We start from the raw sequence: 15,952 nt of genomic DNA, 5'->3' as shown, positions 1-15,952 counted from the left end.
GCCCGCCCGCTTGCTTGCTTGCTGCCGGAGAGGGTGCTACCTCACGAACCAATAATAATCCTCCGCACGCGAACGTCTCCTCAGCCGAAAGGCGGCTGTCGCCTGAAAGCCGATAGGTTAGCGCGGCGCTAACGAGCGACGTTCGCGTTTTCGGGGTGTGAGCGGCGCCGTCATGACGACAGCGAGGCACACCTCCGCGTGGCACGAGGCTCGCGTTCGCCCCCGCGTCCGTGCTCCAGGCGTCGGTTGGAAGACCCTCTTCTCTTGTTTGCGTTTCCTCTCCTCGGGACAGGCGAAAGGATCGCCCATTTTTCACCGCCCCCCCCCCCGAGACCCCCCCCCCCCTCTCCCGCTCGGACGGGTAAGCCGCTCGTAAATCAAGGGCCTGCCACGAAGCCCGACGCTCAAACGAGGAAGATCTGATCGTGAGGAGGAGGAGGAGGAGGAGGAGGAGGAGGAGGAGGAGGAGGGCCGCGGATTACGGGCTTTAACGCCGTCCCGCTCAGCGCTGCCCCCTCTGTTAATATTGCGCGATGACCTTCAGAGAGAGAGGCGGTCTGTGCCAAAGCTCCTCCACTCTCGGACCGCAGGCTTAAATGAGACGTGCGTGTCGGGAGACGTCCTGGTGGGGGGCCTCCCGGTGCCTCTGGTGGGGGGGGGGGGGGGGGGGGGGGGGGGGGGGGGGGGAGTGTGGCTGATATGTTCTCATGTTTTTTTTGCAACATTGGTGAGCGGTGAATTGGGGGGGGGGGGGCATGACAGCGACAAATTCTGTACTGGTGACTTGCAGGACACGAGGGAGGGGGGACCACGGCGGTGGTGGCGGCGGTGGTGGTGGTTTGAGGCGGGGGGGATGGGGGGGGTGGTTGCCATACCGGGACCGTCTCCGGGAATCCTCACTTCCTGATGAAGAATCGGGTAATGTCCGAAGCCACCTTGGAGGCGGCCACGCCCTTCCTGATCTGGCTCCTCTCCTTGGCTTGATGGGAGGTCCTCTGTGAAGCAGACAAGACACTGACGTACTGCAGTAACATCTGGAACAAAGATGGTGTGTACTGTGCTACTGTATTTCCTGGACTGAGATGGATGTCATTGGTTGAGGTGTTTATATTGCATTACTGCATTGCATGAACTGCAATGGTTTATATTGTATTTTTTTTGTGGATCGTGATGTCCTACCACATATTACTGTATTTTCTGGATTTGAACAGTGAATATTATGTGACTGAATTTCATGGATTTAGATGTTTACGTACATAGCATAGCATTATTGGTTTTTTTATGGATTAATACGGTTTATATAGCACTTCCGTTGATTGTGATGGTGCATGTTGCATTGTTGTATTTTATGGACTGAGATTATAAACACTGAATTATTGCATTTCTGACTGAAATAAGTGTGGGTGGCTGTTCCTACCGCTTAAGGATCCTGCGCCTCCCACTGCACACCCTCAAGATAATCAATTTGTGATGATGAAATGTCAAATATTCTTGCACCATTGTGGGCTGCAGCCCACACATGGCACGCTCACACACTCGATGCCACTTCATTTCAGAATGTTGGATTAAAAGATTATTCCGGTTCCAAACCGGAATATTTAAAGGTTACCTCAGGTCTTAAAAGGCGTAAGACTCCGCTTCGTGGAAGAATCATTGCATCATAATAATAATAATAATAATAATAATAATAATAATAAATGTAATAGTAATAATAGAATAAGAGATTCACAGCATAATAAATAAAGAATTCATAAAGAATAAGGAACAAACAGTCAAATAAAATAATAAAATCAATACAAACCAAGAAAAAAGCGTGTAAAATTAACAATTACATATTAATCTTAAGCAAGAATGTTTTCAGCCTTAAATGGTTGAAGCTTCCTTTACTGGACGACTCTGGGATGCTGGCCTTATAGGCAAAGGATCAAATTAAAAGCCACTACTGAAAACTGGCTAAACAAGAAAAAAAAGGTTAAAATGAGCAAAACAATCCAAAGATCTGGTGGTAGATGATTAGAAAAGAGTATTATGGACTGCATCCCAGAGTCCTCATTTCAAAGGGGCTTTGCAATTATATGTAAAGACTGAATTAAAAAAAACAGTTATTTCAAACAGTAACAGTAGTTTGTAACATTTTCAATGTCTTGGCTGTATGTTTTTGGAAAGGTGAAGGCCGCACCCAGGTGCGTGCAGGCGTGGGTCCTCACCTGTCTATGGCAGACGGTGCAGAGAGTCTGCAGGTTGTCCAGAGAACACTGCCCCCCTCCACTGTATACTGGCCGGATGTGGTCCACCTGCCAAAACTGCCCCTCCACAGGGGTACGGATCATCTCATTGAGCTAGGACCCAAAAAAAAAGAACGGGGAAAAAAAACAAAACAACGTCTTCTTAAATTCATAGCGGTATTTAATCAATAACAGGCAGGGCGTGTCATGTATTGTAATTAGTCGTGTGTGTAAAAAAATGACAAAAATTACTTAAACTTTGTGCTCAATTATAGTTTGTAATTGGTTAACTAAGTCGCATAGCTTTAGAGTAGACATATTAAATAATTAGCTGGCTTCCCAAGCAGCTTTGCTTTTTATCTTTGTGTGTACGCCTGGGAAAACTTCGCTTGTAAGCTCTTCGGAAACTGTTGTTTAACCGTAATTGCTGTGTTGCTAATAATCAGAAAGCAGCCGCTCGCATCTTAACCAAAACCAAGAAGAAGCGCGAGCGCATTACCCCAGCGCTAGCATCCGTTCGCACGGGCTAGCGTTTCAGCGCTCCCACGCACACACACAGCGAGCGGAACGCAGCGCGCTCTCCCAGTCCCTTAACGGTCTCATTTCAACCCGCGGGGCATTCTGTACAAAAAACTTCGGTCTCCTCAGCTGACCCGGTTTAGCATAACTACGCTGCTTCAGCCCGTTGCCGAGGACGACGAGGACGACGGATCGCTGGCGCCGCGGCCGTCGTTAGCATTCCCGCCGCGCAGCCCGTTAGCGTTCCAAGCGGTCGGTGTGAAGAGGGGAAACCGGAACACTCTCCAGCCTACGGGATTTCGGTTACCGGGGGTCGGAGCGCCCGTCAGACTAACGCGGCGTGAGATACCGACCCCCCCCCCCCCCCCCCCCCCCCCCCCCCCCCCCCCCGTCGCTGGCACGGATTTCCTGTGCCATTTGAGCGAGGAATAAGAGCGCGTGGGCTAAGTGAGCCGGGTGGAGGGACAGGCCCACAGTGACTCAAAAGGCTAAAAAAACGGCAAATGGCATTTCCATTTTCAGGCGAAAAAGCCGTCAGGGCTTTTCTTTTGCCTTTTTAGCGGGCAGCACCCCGGGGGGAGAGTTTGGCGACAGAAATCAATTGCCACTCCGGGGGCACACCCCCCCCCCCCCCCCCCCCCCCGCCTTAATTAGTCCAGCGCCACTGAAAGTGAGGAGGCTGGGGGGTTGGGGGGGGAGGCTGGTATACCGCCACTTCGCCTGTCGAACCGATCCGCCCCTCCGGGTCGATACTTATAGAACCAGCCTGGCCCCCGTCGGGCTGGTCCCACCCCGGGCTCTTGCTGACGCTCGGTGCCAGGCGTGTTTTATCGGCCGCTCTGCCAGCCGCAGCGGGCGAGGGGGAAGGCCCGCTCGCTCCCAGCACCCCCATTGATTCTGTGAGAGGTTTGGCGTCCGAGGGCTTTTGCAGAAAAATGGCAAACGGTATTAAAATGGGCGGCCCTGCCTGCCGGGGTCCGGGCAGCATTAAAATCAATGAGGATCCTTTGGGGGGGCCGCTGGGCTCGGTTTCCTCTGAGTGTGTCTGGAGTTCTGGGGTATCTCTACCACCCCCCCTCGCCCACCCCCCCCCCCCCCCCCCCCCCCTTCCTGCCCCTACCCCCCAGGCACCCAGATGAGCCAGCATCTCCACATTGTCAGGAGCTTCCAGGGGGAGAGCGTCCCACGCAGCTTCAAAATCGTTTATCTTGTGCTCACACAAAGCTGCAGATCTCAGGGAAGGGAGTAGGTGTTACCATTCCTCTGCCCGCCCCCCGCCCTTCGTGCACCCCCCCCCCCCCAATCCCCTGCCCGCCCCCCCCCCCTGCTGTTTGTCAGCTACACAGACGCCTTCTCCTTCTCCTGGGTCTGAGGGAGCTGTGGTGAAAGAAATGATACTCTGGAACAGAACGGCTAAAATACACCCTTTGTCATCAAGGCGCATGAAAGGAAATTGTGAATGATTTGGGGGAAGGCAACTGCACCTTTTGTACATTATAGCAAAATGTCAATTTTTTTGTCAAAGTGTATTAATCCCTTTGCTGATATACATTGTTCTTTGCATCAAGGTTCATGTGAAGATCTTTGGCTATGCTTTGGGGTCTTACTTTTTGATCCAGCTTGTCTGAATCCAGTTATTCAAAGTAAAACAAACATACATTTGTAACATTATTGAAATGGAAAGAAAGAGCCATTAAGATTTTGAGAAAGACAAGGAGACATAGGGACTCTTAATCTGTGTAGCCAAAAGGAAAATGAATGTTGCTCAGTTGATGCGGCTTCTTATATTTTGCATTGTGTAACTGTGATTGTTTTTGGAAACCAGGCCAAATGAATTACCCAGAATGCAGTATGAAAGTATCACTTCCTTTCACTCTTTCCTTGTGTGATGGCAAGGGCTGGATTCAATCAGGCACACTCAGCCCCGTTTAAGGGCATACGCTATTCAATCAAACCCCACTGAAGTAGTTTTGTATTCAATCAAACAGCAAACAACACTTCATGCCCTTTAAGACCAAACATCCAAAAAACAGGAAGAAATGTGGGCTGGAAATTAAGGTGCCTGGGCAGGAGATGAGAGCACTTTTTTTTAAAAGAGCAAGTCAGCCAACTCACAAACAAATATATTTGTCTGACTCCAACTACATAATCCTCACTGTCTTAACACAATTAATAAAATATCGTCAAAGAAGGAAGATTTAAAATAATTGAGTGAACCACATTTTACATAATTTTACTGTAAAATTCACAGATGGTTTTTGAAGTTGCTTGTGCCTGGTTAAAATGTTAGCTCCATTCTGACAAGTGTTTGTTTAGCTTCTGGCGCTACATGTATGCTTTCATGCCCAACATAGGATTCTAATAAACATTCCTTTTTTTCTTCTGAACACAACTTAATTTCCATATTTCATTAAAGCAAAGCAAGCCATAACCCACTGACTTTGGATCAGCAAATGACTAGAATACTAACACATGATTTAACCTCAATGAAATGAATAAAACTGCAACCATAGGGCACCCTCAAGATGCAGTATTCTTATTTTTACCAGGGTAACTTTGTAGGAATGACAAAGAAACCTCAGTCTGTAGATTCAGCGACACAGATGATTAAAAATAGTTAAAAATCAATGGCCTACTGCAACAGGAACACATATATGATTGACTGATATATGTACTGTATGGTGCTTTGGGTTATGGTGTTATATGATACAGGGCTGTCAAAAACAAGATAGCTTTCTGGAAGGGAATGAAAACATTTTTAAAACTGTGAAAAGAAGTGAAAAGAAAATCTGACAAACTCTTGTTTCTTTAAGCCGTCATATATTAAAGCGAGAAGCTATATTTGAAATGACCCCAAGCAGAGTTGACCTTCTCCTGGTGATTTTAATTGTAATCAAATGAAACCAATTAAACAAAATGAACGAATCAACTGATTAATTAGAAAACATAGATTGCCAGGATGGTAGAAAGTCATCTTGAAGTAGCAACAGTCTGTGCTCCCAGTTTGGTATCTGACTGTGTCAGAGAAAACAGATTGAGCAGAATAGAATGCAACATGCTTGCAAGAATTTTTGCACAAAAAGACCCACATTTTCAAAAGCGGTTTGACCAATCACAGCAGGGACTGTCAATCACTTGCTGAAAACTCAAATTTTTAGCGACAGAGAACCTCTCACTTCAGTTCGCCAGAACTGAACAAAGACAGCGAAGCAGACTTCACTGAGCCACTGGGCCAGGTGACTCCTCAGAGCCCCACTGAACTGCACATGCCCTTAAACCCTCTCACTGTGCTGGACTGCATCCAACCCAAAGGCCCTGCAATGCCCTGGCAGGACGGGCACGGATGGCCGTCGTGTTTCTCACTGTTACCTGTTCTCTGTACACTGTTCTCACTGTTGGGGTGGGGGGTGGGGGGGGCAGTGTAGTATAATGGGTAAGGATAATGGGGCTTGTAACCTAAAGTTTGCAGGTTTGATTCCCAGACTAGGATTCTGCCGTTGTACCCTTGAGCAAGGTACTTAACCAGCATTGCTTCAGTATACATCCAGCTGTATAAATGGATGCAATGTAAAATGCTGTGTTTAGCATCTGCTAAAATGCCTGTAATGTAATGTAATGCCTGTAATGTAATGTAATGCTGGTAATGTAATGTAATGCCTGTAATGTAATGTAATGCCGGTAATGTAATGTAAGGTAATGTAAGGTAATGTCATGCCTGTAATGTAACGTACTGTAACATAATGTAATGTTATGCAATGCCTGTAATGTACTATAATATAATTTATGTAATGTAATGTAACGTACTGTAACGTAATGTAATGTACTGTAGTGTAATGTAATGTAATGCCTGTAATGTAATGTAATGTAATGCCTGTAATGTAATGTAATGTAATGTAATGCCTGTAATGTAATGTAACGTACCTGTTTGAGAGAGAGCTGGGACAGCCAGGTGTTCTCCAGAAGCTCCTTCCTGCTGGCGGGCGGGGCGTCGCGTACGGACTGGTACAGCTGGTGGGCGTTGAGCCCGCAGCCCTGGCACACGCCCTGCTCCGCCTCCAGCACCCGCGCGCGCATGTAGGCCTGGCTGGAGCGCACCTGGAACTCCTCCTGGCAGCCCCGCCCGCAGAAGCGCCCGTCCCAGGTGGCGCTGCCCGGCCCGCAGGGCGCCTGGCAGGACAGGCACAGGGGGTTGCCCTCGCTGTCCAGGGCCTGCAGGTACCCGGGCTCCTCAGAGCACCCAGAATCCTTCTCCTCTCCGCTGAGAGAGAGAGAGAGAGAGAGCGGAGAGAGAGAGAGAGAGGGGGGAGAGAGAGAGAGAGGGGGGAGGAGGGAGGGGGAGAGAGAGAGAGAGAGAGAGAGAGGGAGAGAGAGAGACAGAGAGAGGGGGGGGGGAGAGAGAGAGAGAGAGAGAGAGGGAGAGAGAGAGACAGAGAGAGAGAGGGGGGAGGGAGGGAGGGGAGAGAGAGGGAGAGAGAGAGGGGGGGGGGGGAGGAGGGAGGGGGAGAGAGAGAGAGAGAGAGAGAGAGGGAGAGAGAGAGACAGAGAGAGAGAAGGGGGGGGAGAGAGAGAGAGAGAGAGAGAGGGAGAGAGAGAGACAGAGAGAGAGAGGGGGGAGGGAGGGGGAGAGAGAGAGAGAGAGAGAGAGAGAGAGAGAGAGAGAGAGAGAGAGAGAGAGACCTGTTAGAAGCTTTGACGATGGCCTGGTAGTGCATTGAGGAAAAGAGGAGAATATGAATGTCTATCCAGTGTTTCTCCTGAGTTAGCGACTGCTTCTCGAGTCAGAGACTGATCTTAGCCCTGTTCCTGTCATTTAGCATGCTACACTTTAAGACCCTTAAACAAAAGAGAGAATTTTAAAAAGAGCATTTTCAATACTTAGGAAGTCATGCAAAATGCATTTGAAAGACTCGTGCACACACAGGCACTGGCACAGAGCTGGCCTGTGTGTCCGGGTGCGAGGGCATGATGAACCCGATCTAGCCGCCACGCTGTGCCAGTGGGAGGATGTTGACCCGCTTCGCTGCAGTGGGTCCCCCTGCCCTCCCAGAAGCCCCTGCTGCTATTCAGCCGGACCTTCTGGACCCGGCATCGCCCGTATCAGTTCCCATGGCAACGTGTATCATCAGCCAATGAGGCGTCGCTTGCCTTCACTGTATGGATTAAGACTTCATCCTCGGAGATAAATATTCACAGGTTCCAAAACCCCGCCTTTTTTAGACCCTGCAGGCTTAAAAAAGCACATAGTCTGAGGAGATATCTATACCTCTCAGACTCACTTGATTTTATATTTAACTGACTGGCAAAAACCTGTGAAACCATGTGAATGCTTCATCAAACGAAACATCGGAAACATTTAAATAAAATACATGCACATGCACACACACACGGTTCCATTCTACAGTACTTAGTCTCAGTTTTTATCTGCAAATCTTTTAAAATCTTCTCAGTTTCAAACCATCATGGGTCCACTCCATTTCAAGGGTAAGACAGGGCAGGGTGTAAAGATTAAAAGACAGGGCAGGGTGTAAAGAGACAGACTTGTACTTATGTAGGTCACAGGGGGTCAGTACCCTTATGAATCAGGAGAACATGGACTGCCTTGCACACCTTTGGGATTACACCCAATCAAACTGTCAAGTGTGGGCCAAGGATTCAGCCATAAGGCTGCTGGATCAGAATCAAGTAGATCAGCTCCAGTGGAGGTTTTTTCGCTAGTAGTTTTAGCTAGTAAAACAGTAAAGAATGGGGTGGAAAAAAAAAAACCCCAAGCCCTTACCAAACATGGCATTAGGCTGAGTCAGGGATCGATTCTGTACAGGGGTAACTTTTCTCTCGCGCAGTCCAGACCCATTAGCGCCAGCCTTCTCCAGTAAGAGGCACGCTGCGATAAAACGACTGTTAAAAGCATCCATTATAATCTCTTTATCCGCGACGGAGCCCGAAACAGACGCGATTGGTCGGGGCTGGAAAAGGGGAAGGGTCGCTGGTCCCGTTCTCCAAAATGTCGCTGTCAGCTCCCGCCGTTCAGGAAATAAAGAGATGCTACCTCTTACATGGGACATGTATAGGACGGAGTGTAGCACAGTGGGTAAGGAACTGCGCTTGTAACCGAAAGGTCGCAGGTTTGATTCCCGGGTAGGACACCGCCGTTGTACCCTTGAGCAAGGTACTTAACCGGAATTGCTTCAGTATATATCCAGCTGTATAAATGGATACAATGTAAAATGCTATGTAAAAGTTGTGTAAGTCGCTCTGGATAAGAGCGTCTGCTAAATGCCTGTAATGTAATGTAATGTAATGGACATCTTCTTCTGAGCTGCCTGAAACTAGGGCAGTTAGCAGCGCTATCAGTACACCTGGGTAAGATACACCTGGCTAACACATAGGCTGTTTTCTCTACTGCTCCAGGGCTCATCGTTAGCCTTGACTCTAAAGTCTTCTAAAGGGTGCATGTTTGTCAGCCACAGGTACACTAATGTTTAGGCTCAGGGAAAGGGCTGTACTTCCAAATATGGATCGCCCGTTATCAACGTAACCACCCTAAAATTAAAGCTAACAGTCTGCACCCTTAACCTCAATTTTCACTGTTTTAGTTCAAATCCAACGTGCTGGAGCATGAGAGCCAAAACAACACAAAGCTGTGTGACTGTCCTGGTAATGTTTCATTCAACCGTAGTTTTGTATCTCCAACATGAGCTCGAAGGGCAATGGTTAACTGATGTCACAGGCAAAAAAACACCTCCGAGAAGGTTTGTGTGTGGGGTGCAGACGCAAGGCTCTGGCCTTTAATATCCACAAACAGCGACTCAGAAAGGCCCTCGACAGCCTTCAGACCAGCCTGGGGCGCCACTATCAGAGTGGAAACTACCGCCTCGCAGTCACAGACAACCTGTGAGCGCTACGGATGCAAGGCCCTGGCCTTCGACGTTCACAGACAGCGACGCAAAAAGGCCCTCTACAGCCTTCAGACTTCAAGCCTGGAGCCCCAGTATCAGCGTCATCTCGGCTGTTAAAGAGAAGGAGGTGACCCCACCTGTCCGGCACGGAGTCGGCCATCTTGGCGGGGGTCCTCTTGGCGAAAAAGGTCTCCGTGGCGACCGTGCGGACGCTGCCCCCGTCCTTCTGGGCCCGGTCCAGGGACGCCTGCGCCACGTCCTCTTTGGTGAGGAACCTAAAAAACGTTCAGGTTTGGGGATAAAGGGATGAGATGTGAAAATATATAAAGGGGGTGGGGGCGGTGGGGGGGGGGGGTGGAAATGCTGCTTCCGAACATCTGCATAAAAGAGAAAAGCTCATCAAAGAGCAGCACGCAGGGTGGGCAGGATGAAAAAGGAAGACATGAAAGACGTGTCCCGCTGACAGACAGGTTGGGTGGGATGGGGTTTGGGGGGGGGGGGGGGCGGCGGGCGGATGGGAGGGGTTGGGGGGTTTGCATGGTGCAAATCGAATTCGAAGAGATCCCCCAGAACGATCCTCAGGGAACAGGAAGCAAGTCTACGAAAAATAAAAAATAAAAAAAAACAGGACAGGAAATTCTCCAATAATTAATTGGCACTCTTCTCCATCGCTACGAGCTGCAAACGCGGAGAGGAGCTACTCAGCCCAAAGAGCCAGGAAGCTGGCTACCTTTCTGCGTGGGAAGCGCTTAACAATTAATCGTGTCCAGTAATCACTTTCTGACTGATGAAGTGCCTATTTTTTTAAGGAGAGTGGACAGGCCTTGGCTTTATTCAGACAATTATAGCGTACAGAGGAACGGAAGAGGGGGGGAGGGGCCAGGGCGGCACAGAGGCGCAGAACTAGATTGGAAACGGCCTCCACTGTGCATGCTACCGTGCGTATGGGGAAAACACACACATTTATTTACAGTGGAACACACTGTACACATCTCACCCACATGAGGGTCTTCTAATTGTGCCAGAAAAGTAGCATAGCAGTCCCACAATTATAATATTTGGACAATAATAAACACTAATGTATGGGATAGATGACCCTGCCCCTGGACATAGACATGGTTCAGGTTTCTATTCCATCTGAGGGTCATTGCGGTCCATAAAAAAAAAAAACAGGTAGGCCATCCAGGAATCAATAATGACCTGGGGAATCAAATTAGAGTAGAGAATGCAAGGCACTGTAGTAGCTAATCAGATGTGAGTGGGATGATTGGGTGGCCGGATGCAGATAAGACAGTTTTGAGGTGATTTGGGGTTAACACGCATACTCTTCTGAAAAGTCAGTAAAGCCAAGTGAGTCAGAGCTTCGGTTTAAAGGCCGAAAGGATGCGGTGGCTGCCATGGAGATGGGTTAGCGGACGGCTTGCCTCTTGGTGATGCTCTGCCTGCGCTGGTTGCCAGTGATGTCATTCAAGGCCAGGATGGGGCTGCAGAACTGGCGTCCGCTCCGTCGGACCACCCTCTGCTTCGTAGACGTCAGGGAGCTCCACTCCCGCACAAACTGCAGCACCTGAAAAGGCAAGATAGTGTATCACCACCTGCCCTACTCCATCTACAGGGCCCCACTGCCCTACTCCATCTATAGGGCCTCACTGCACTGATCTCCCTACAGGGCCGCACTGCCCTACTCCATCTATAGGGCCTCACTGCCCTGATCTCCCTACAGGGCCCCACTGCCCTGATCTCGCTACAGGGCCCCACTGCCCTACTCCATCTATAGGGCCTCACTGCCCTGATTTCCCAACAGGGCCTCACTGCACTGATCTCTCTCTACAGGGCCCCACTGCCCTACTCCATCTATAGGGCCCCACTGCCCTACTCCATCTACAGGGCCCCACTGCCCTACTCCATCTATAGGGCCTCACTGCACTGATCTCCCTACAGGGCCGCACTGCCCTACTCCATCTATAGGGCCTCACTGCCCTGCTCTCTCCCTACAGGGCCGCACTGCCCTACTCCATCTATAGGGCCTCACTGCCCTGATCTCCCTACAGGGCCCCACTGCCCTGATCTCCCTACAGGGCCCCACTGCCCTACTCCATCTATAGGGCCTCACTGCCCTGATCTCCCTACAGGGCCCCACTGCCCTGATCTCGCTACAGGGCCCCACTGCCCTACTCCATCTATAGGGCCTCACTGCCCTGATTTCCCAACAGGGCCTCACTGCACTGATCTCTCTCTACAGGGCCCCACTGCCCTACTCCATCTATAGGGCCCCACTGCCCTACTCCATCTACAGGGCCCCACTGCCCTACTCCATCTATAGGGCCTCACTGCACTGATCTCCCTACAGGGCCGCACTGCCCTACTCCATCTATAGGGCCTCACTGCCCTGCTCTCTCCCTACAGGGCCGCACTGCCCTACTCCATCTATAGGGCCTCACTGCCCTGATCTCCCTACAGGGCCCCACTGCCCTGATCTCCCTACAGGGCCCCACTGCCCTACTCCATCTATAGGGCCTCACTGCCCTGATTTCCCAACAGGGCCTCACTGCACTGATCTCTCTCTACAGGGCCCCACTGCCCTACTCCATCTATAGGGCCCCACTGCCCTGCTCTCTCTCTACAGGGCCCCACTGCACTGTCCTGTGTGTCCAATAACTGATATTTCCCCAATATTTCCCCTTAAGGAATAATAAAGTATTGTACTTAGAGCTCTATGGGATTTTGAGACCAATAACAATACCCACACAGATTACTGTTATGGTGGCCAATATAGGGCACCTTTTTCTGTGTGGATTTGCACCGATCTTGCACTGATATGACTATACAAAAGGTCCTACTCAGAATTCTGCTTTCTTAAATAACTTAAAGAATATTTTGTTATTAACATTATTAATGAACTAATAAGGCTACAGCACTTCACAGGCACTACACTTCCACATGGGGCTCAGAAATCACAATGGAAAAAAGAGACAGAAGGCTTGCACAGCAGGCAACTGCATCACCAACACAATACAACTGTATTCCGTACGTCTTGAAAATGTCTGCAGACTGAAATGTCGACCAGTCACGGATACGATCACCTGCTAAGCAAGCCTCCCATGTCTTTCCCCCCCATTGTGAACACTGAGAACATTATGTCAATCAATTTTACACCTATGTAAACATGCGTGTGTTGAACACCAATCAATTACTGACCATCAATACAGCCAGTCAATTAGTGACATTCTAAAGCAAGAGGCTTCTAAAACGTCTCTGCATGGGCACCTGCCAGAGAGCTCCACTCATCCACATAGAGCAGGGCTGCCCAACCCTGTTCCTGGAGATCTACCGTCCTGTAGGTTTTCACTCCAACCCTAACAAAGCACACTTCATTCAACAGCTAGAGCAGGGCTGCTCAACCCTGTTCCTGGAGATCCACCGTCCTGTAGGTTTTCACTCCAACCCTAACAAAGCACTCCTCATTCAACAGCTAGAGCAGGGCTGCTCAACCCTGTTCCTGGAGATCTACTGTCCTGTAGGTTTTCACTACAACCCTAATTTAAAAACACCCGATTCTACTAATTAGCAACTCAATGATACCTGACCGTTTAATTAGGTGTGCTTTGTTCAGGTTGGTTTATTTTGGTCTCATTTGTATGTAAAACTTTGTTCCGGAACTCTCCCAGGGCATCTTCGTATCATGGTGAATTCTAAAATGGCCTCCGGACTCTTGCTGCCGATGTTGAGTGGTTTGGGTCTTGCAGTGCAGCCTCCATGATTCTGCTCTTGAAGTCGTGTGTGTACGGCGGCTGGTGATATTTCCTCCCCCTTAAAGCTCTGTTAACAGCACCATTTTGCATTGCATGCTGGGAGCAGACGTGCCTTTAACTGCTCAACTTGCAGTTCTCTTGCTCTTTCGGTGGCCTATTTTGGCAGGAGAACTCATGTCTTTTCAGGGTCCACATTAATTCTGAACAACATGTGATGTTTGAATTACAACTGGTCTAAAAACAAACACACACGCACGCTCTCCGTCTCTCTCTGTGATACATCCACGATGAGATGAAACGATTGTGTAGATTTCCCGATTCATTTATTAACACAACCAAAAAAAAACCTCCCTTTCTCTCGCTTTCTTTCTCATTCTCACTCCCACTCCCAGTCGTTCATTCTCACCAACTCACATTCCCTCTCATTCACACTCTGTCCTATATTCTCTCATTCTCACTCTCGCATAATATTCTCTCCCTCCCTCCCTCCCTCCCTCTCTCGCTCTCTCTCTTGCACTCTCTCCTTCCCTCCCTCCCTCTCTCTCTCCTCCCCACCCCCACCCTCTCTCTCAGACCCCCACTCCCACCCCCCATTCCACCACCCTCTCTCTCAGCCCCCCCCCCCTACCCCCCATTCCCCCACCCTCTCTCTCAGACCCCCACTCCCACCCCCCATTCCCCCACCCTCTCTCTCAGACCCCCACTCCCACCCCCCATTCCCCCACCCTCTCTCTCAGACCCCCACTCCCACCCCCCCATTCCCCCACCCTCTCTCTCAGACCCCCCCACCCCCCATTCCCCCACCCTCTCTCTCAGACCCCCCCCACCCCCCATTCCCCCACCCTCTCTCTCAGACCCCCCCCACCCCCCATTCCCCCACCCTCTCTCTCAGACCCCCCCCCCCCAACACTGACCTGCCGCCTGTTTTCCCGCCGTTGGAAGGCCTCGGGCAGGTCCTCCCAGCTGTCCAGTTTGATGTCCATGGGGATGAAGTTGCAGTTCAGTGGGCTGCCCTCCTAACAGCAGAGGAAGAGGAAGAGAAATGAAGGGGCCCTGAAGTGCATGTAAAATCCCTCCATCCATTATCTACACCCGCTTATCCTGGACAGGATCCATCCATTATCTACACCCGCTTATCCTGGGCAGGGTCCATCCATTATCTATACCCGCTTATCCTGGGCAGGTTCCATCCATTATCTACACCCGCTTATCCTGGGCAGTGTCTATCCATTATCTATACCCGCTTATCATGGACAGGGTCCATCCATTATCTACACCCGCTTATCATGGACAGGGTCCATCCATTATCTATACCCGCTTATCCTGGGCAGGTTCCATCCATTATCTATACCCACTTATCCTGGGCAGTGTCCATTCATTATCTACACTCGCTTATCCTGGGCAGTGTCTATCCATTATCTACACCCACTTATCCTGGACAGGGTCCATCCATTATCTATACCCGCTTATCCTGGGCAGGGTCCATTCATTATCTACACCCGCTTATCCTGGGCAGTGTCTATCCATTATCTACACCCACTTATCCTGGACAGGGTCCATTCATTATCTACACTCGCTTATCCTGTATCCATGTAAATTCCACATAGAAAGGCAAAGGCCGGATTCAAACCCAGGACCTCCTTGCTGTGAGGCGACAGCGCTACCCACTGCACCACCGTGCATTTAAAACACACATTCAACCCAGGAACCATCTTAACAGCACAAAACTGCCCTCCTCGCCTTTTAGGGACACTGCTCACATGCAGTCCTCTCACCCTCCACCAGTCCTTACTTTTCCCACACAATGGCTCTTCCAGTCAATCAACAGAGATTACGACCGGCAAACATCGCGAACGGGATAAAAACGGAAACAATCACCGGTCCAGGGGGAAACCGACAAACATCCACCGCCGCCGCCGTTTAAGGATTCTTAATTAGGCTCAGCGGTACATCCGCCACCCGCGATCTAATTAAAAAACCCCTTTTGTTGAGACTTAAACCAGTAAGAGGCCGGGAAAGGAAAAGCGGCGGCGTTGAGATAATCTGACACCCGGTTTAGTATAAATCGCTGGCCCTTTTGTGCTGCGCGTTCGGAGCGGGCGCTTCGAGCGCGATCTCTCTCTGAGACGGCAAAGACTCCTCTCACGCCGCTCGCCTGATTATCATCCAGGCTGTCATTGTGCTCCACTTTTAAACCTACCCCCAGACGCTTTTTCCATGGCTGTCTAGACCCGGCTACGTTCTTTTTTCTTCTCTTGTTCCCACACTTTCTCTTCTTCTTCTTGTCCTTTATACACCTCCCACCGTCCTCCCATGCAGTCAGAAGTCATGTTTCATCTCACGCTTTCCCGATTTCACAGAACTTCAGCGAAATTCCCACACGATAATTATTTCCAAATTGACCACGCGCGTAAATGTGCGACACGCAATTACAGCATTTTTTTTAATATAAAAAAAAGAAGCCTTTGCTTAAATCAAATCTAGTCTGAGCTGCATTCTTCATCTCAAGTCTCACCCCCCCCCCCCCGGTGTCGTTTCATTACTGGTTCCCCGAGAGCGG

General features: G+C 49.9%; 1 protein-coding gene across 4 annotated transcripts in view; it reads right to left on the bottom strand.

The window, feature by feature from the left end:
* Positions 1–843: 843 nt before the first annotated feature.
* The window catches only part of zranb3 (zinc finger, RAN-binding domain containing 3), a 63,178-nt gene continuing 48,069 nt past the window's right edge, over positions 844–15,952 (bottom strand). For all 4 annotated transcript variants that reach the window (XM_035393575.1, XM_035393576.1, XM_035393574.1 and 1 more), the window contains exons 16-21: positions 14,307–14,408; positions 11,065–11,207; positions 9,778–9,915; positions 6,666–7,002; positions 2,208–2,339; positions 844–995 (exon numbers count right to left, since the gene is read on the bottom strand). In XM_035393575.1, coding sequence (XP_035249466.1) covers positions 897–995; positions 2,208–2,339; positions 6,666–7,002; positions 9,778–9,915; positions 11,065–11,207; positions 14,307–14,408 — 951 coding nt within the window. In that variant the 3' untranslated portion in view covers positions 844–896. The remainder of the gene's footprint in view (positions 996–2,207; positions 2,340–6,665; positions 7,003–9,777; positions 9,916–11,064; positions 11,208–14,306; positions 14,409–15,952) is intronic.

This window comes from Anguilla anguilla, chromosome 15, assembly GCF_013347855.1.
Source record: "Anguilla anguilla isolate fAngAng1 chromosome 15, fAngAng1.pri, whole genome shotgun sequence".
NCBI classification, from domain to species: domain Eukaryota; kingdom Metazoa; phylum Chordata; class Actinopteri; order Anguilliformes; family Anguillidae; genus Anguilla; species Anguilla anguilla.
Note: the sequence above shows the minus strand (reverse complement) of the source record. Positions and strands in the feature narration are given on the sequence as shown.